General features: G+C 52.6%; 1 protein-coding gene across 6 annotated transcripts in view; it reads left to right on the forward strand.

Moving 5' to 3' along the window:
• Nucleotides 1-2,529, forward strand: part of LOC113216502 (transcription factor collier-like) — a 67,717-nt gene that overhangs the window by 15,419 nt on the left and 49,769 nt on the right. For 4 of the 6 annotated variants that reach the window (XM_052267632.1, XM_052267635.1, XM_052267634.1 and 1 more), the window contains exon 2: nt 390-552. In XM_052267632.1, the coding sequence (XP_052123592.1) occupies nt 390-552 (163 nt within the window). The remainder of the gene's footprint in view (nt 1-389; nt 553-2,529) is intronic. The other 2 variants (XM_052267633.1, XM_052267636.1) reach the window with 1 other exon arrangement.

Below are 2,529 nucleotides of genomic sequence, written 5' to 3' on the forward strand. Positions count from 1 at the left end.
GGGTGTTCCAGGGGGCCATATACGTGTGGGAGCACACCTTGCTGCTCGCTCAATGCTCCCGCAGTTTTCCCCCTTTTCCCCCTTTTATTTTCACTGCTCCCCTTCCAGCCTGTCCGTTTTATTCTCCCTTCTACTCGGCAGATTGAAAGTGTTCCGCTGAATGTGTGTCGATTTGTCGATATCAGTCGCAACAGGGCCCAATTTAAAAAAAAACAAAAAAAAAAACACGTAAATTCGAGAGTTATTATAGCATGAACATTTTTATTTTCATGTTTTAAAATTGGGTCAGAGAAAGTGCCCTAGTGTCTCCTGCAGAATGGGTTACAACCCTCTAAAAATGCCTTAAAACAATAGTGTTCCTTACCAGTACTCTTTTTGCTCTGTTGCAGCCTTGGCCTGAGCAGAGCGCACTTCGAGAAGCAGCCTCCGAGCAACCTCCGCAAGTCCAATTTCTTCCACTTCGTTATCGCCCTGTACGACCGAAGTGGGCAGCCCGTAGAAATAGAACGAACGGCCTTTATTGGCTTCATAGAGAAGGACCAGGTAAGCCACGTAAGTGATCCCACATCTTTTTTTATTTCCCACTGAACGTGTGGTCTTACTAAGGCAATGGCAATGCAGAAGCAGCGTGTCATCAAGAACGCAGCCAATGCAGATAGACGATAGAGTAGCAGCAATATGCGAATAGGAGTGGTACAATCATGATAAAGTAATCGATGAATTGGCAATGGAAGAGTCAGCTTTGATATTACAGATTAACAAGCACTGGTTTTCAGTGTGTCATTTTCCCCCTTTGGTAGGTAGTAGTACCGTCTCCTAACAAATAACTTAGTTTTTGGCGATGAATCTCGACGAGTCAGAATGTTATATAGCCCGCGCGTTTCTAACGACTGGATGAACGATGTGCGTCTGCTTAATCCTGCGACCCCTGCCGTACTATAGTACACCGGAAAAATAAAACTGTTGCCGCCCAGCCATGATCACCCCCTGCCCGTGCGCCCTCTTTTTTCCCCCCCTCTCCCTCTCTCCCGTGCGCCCCTCCCCCTCTCGCTTCCTCTTCATCTCTCTTTCGCTGCCAGTTGGCTTAATAGCGTTACCTAATTGCTACGTGCCCCGCCACACCGCGCCCCACCACACCCCACCCAGCCCCGCCCCACCGTGGCCAGCTACGCGGATGTACTGGAGGCAGCCGCCCGATCGAGCGTCGGCAATCAGGGAGTGATAGGACGAAACGTCTACGAGTTATTTGAGCCACTGACGACCACGTCAGTCTGTGTCGTATCTTATGTACACGTGGGATTTGAAGTATTACTTTTGAACCACGTCGAAAACCATTAGGAACGCGGTTCAAGCCGATGTACCTGGTCAACATATATACCATCGAATGATAGCGCATCAGCTCCCCTGAAAAAAGGGGGGAAAACAAAGAGATAGTGATCAAGAAGTGTTGATTTACTGCGTCGGTGGGCTCGGTGGGCGGCTGGCGCGGCGCTGCGTGGCGGGCTCTGAATAGTCATGACGCCTCTGTAATAGCATTACCCCCACGGCGCTGACAGTGCCGCCCGTCACCTCAGCCAGCGCTGCAGCCGTCAACCAAAAGGGTTGAGCGTACTGTGACACGTCAACCAGGCCAGCCGCTAAGAGTTAACGGTTTCTTTAAGAAATTGTATCAGTACATTATCTAACAATTTGATTTGAGAAAATAAGAAACGCTTCAATAATTGCAGTAATTATCTAAAATGAAACGAAGAGGGATAAATTAGTCTCGTAACTTGCCCCCAGTTTCTAATAATTGCCAAATCTTCGTGTTTCTGTTGAAAAGGTCGCCCTCCCTTTACCGACAGGCAGCCCTCTGTCCGTCATGGCAGGTCGTGAAAAGCACAACTTGACAGCCAGAATGTCAAACGGAGGCGCGCGAGTAACCTTTTCCTAATAAGCGGGTCCTCCCGCGGGAAGGCGGCACGCGGGAGAGAGGCAGAGGCACAGAGAGGAGGAAGCGGAAAACGAGGACGAGGGTGAGGAGAAAGACGAGGAGGATGACGACGAGAATGAGGAAAAGAACAGAGGCGGCGGCGACGATGACGACGACGACGACGAGAACGAGGACCAGGAGGACGACGCGAACGAGATGATTGAGGACCAGGAGGACGATGCGAACGAGGTGATTGAGGACCAGGAGGACGACGAGGACAAGGACGAGGACGAGAACGCGGGGGAGGATGACAAGGAGTGACGCGACGACGAGCAGGGCGACGTGGACGACAACGAAGTGGACGCAGGCTGAGGGAGAGGCCAGCCGCCTCCCTCCGGCGGTATAGTCTGATTGTGAGCCCAGCCGACTTCTCTCTCACATGCCATGCGGTCATTTGTTTTGCGGCTCTTGACTCGACCGGGATGGGATCGGGCAGGGATGGGGCGCCGGTCAGCAGACGGGTCGGGAGGGGACGGGAGGAGAGAGGGCGAGGGGCAGCGGAGGGGGGAGGGGGGGGGAATCGCGTCGCGGCTGCGGGGGTGGCGCCGAGTGACAGC

The sequence above is a fragment of the Frankliniella occidentalis genome, unplaced genomic scaffold (assembly GCF_000697945.3).
Source record: "Frankliniella occidentalis isolate FOCC.00 unplaced genomic scaffold, Focc_3.1 Scaffold56, whole genome shotgun sequence".
In the NCBI taxonomy this organism is placed as follows: Eukaryota; Metazoa; Arthropoda; class Insecta; order Thysanoptera; family Thripidae; genus Frankliniella; species Frankliniella occidentalis.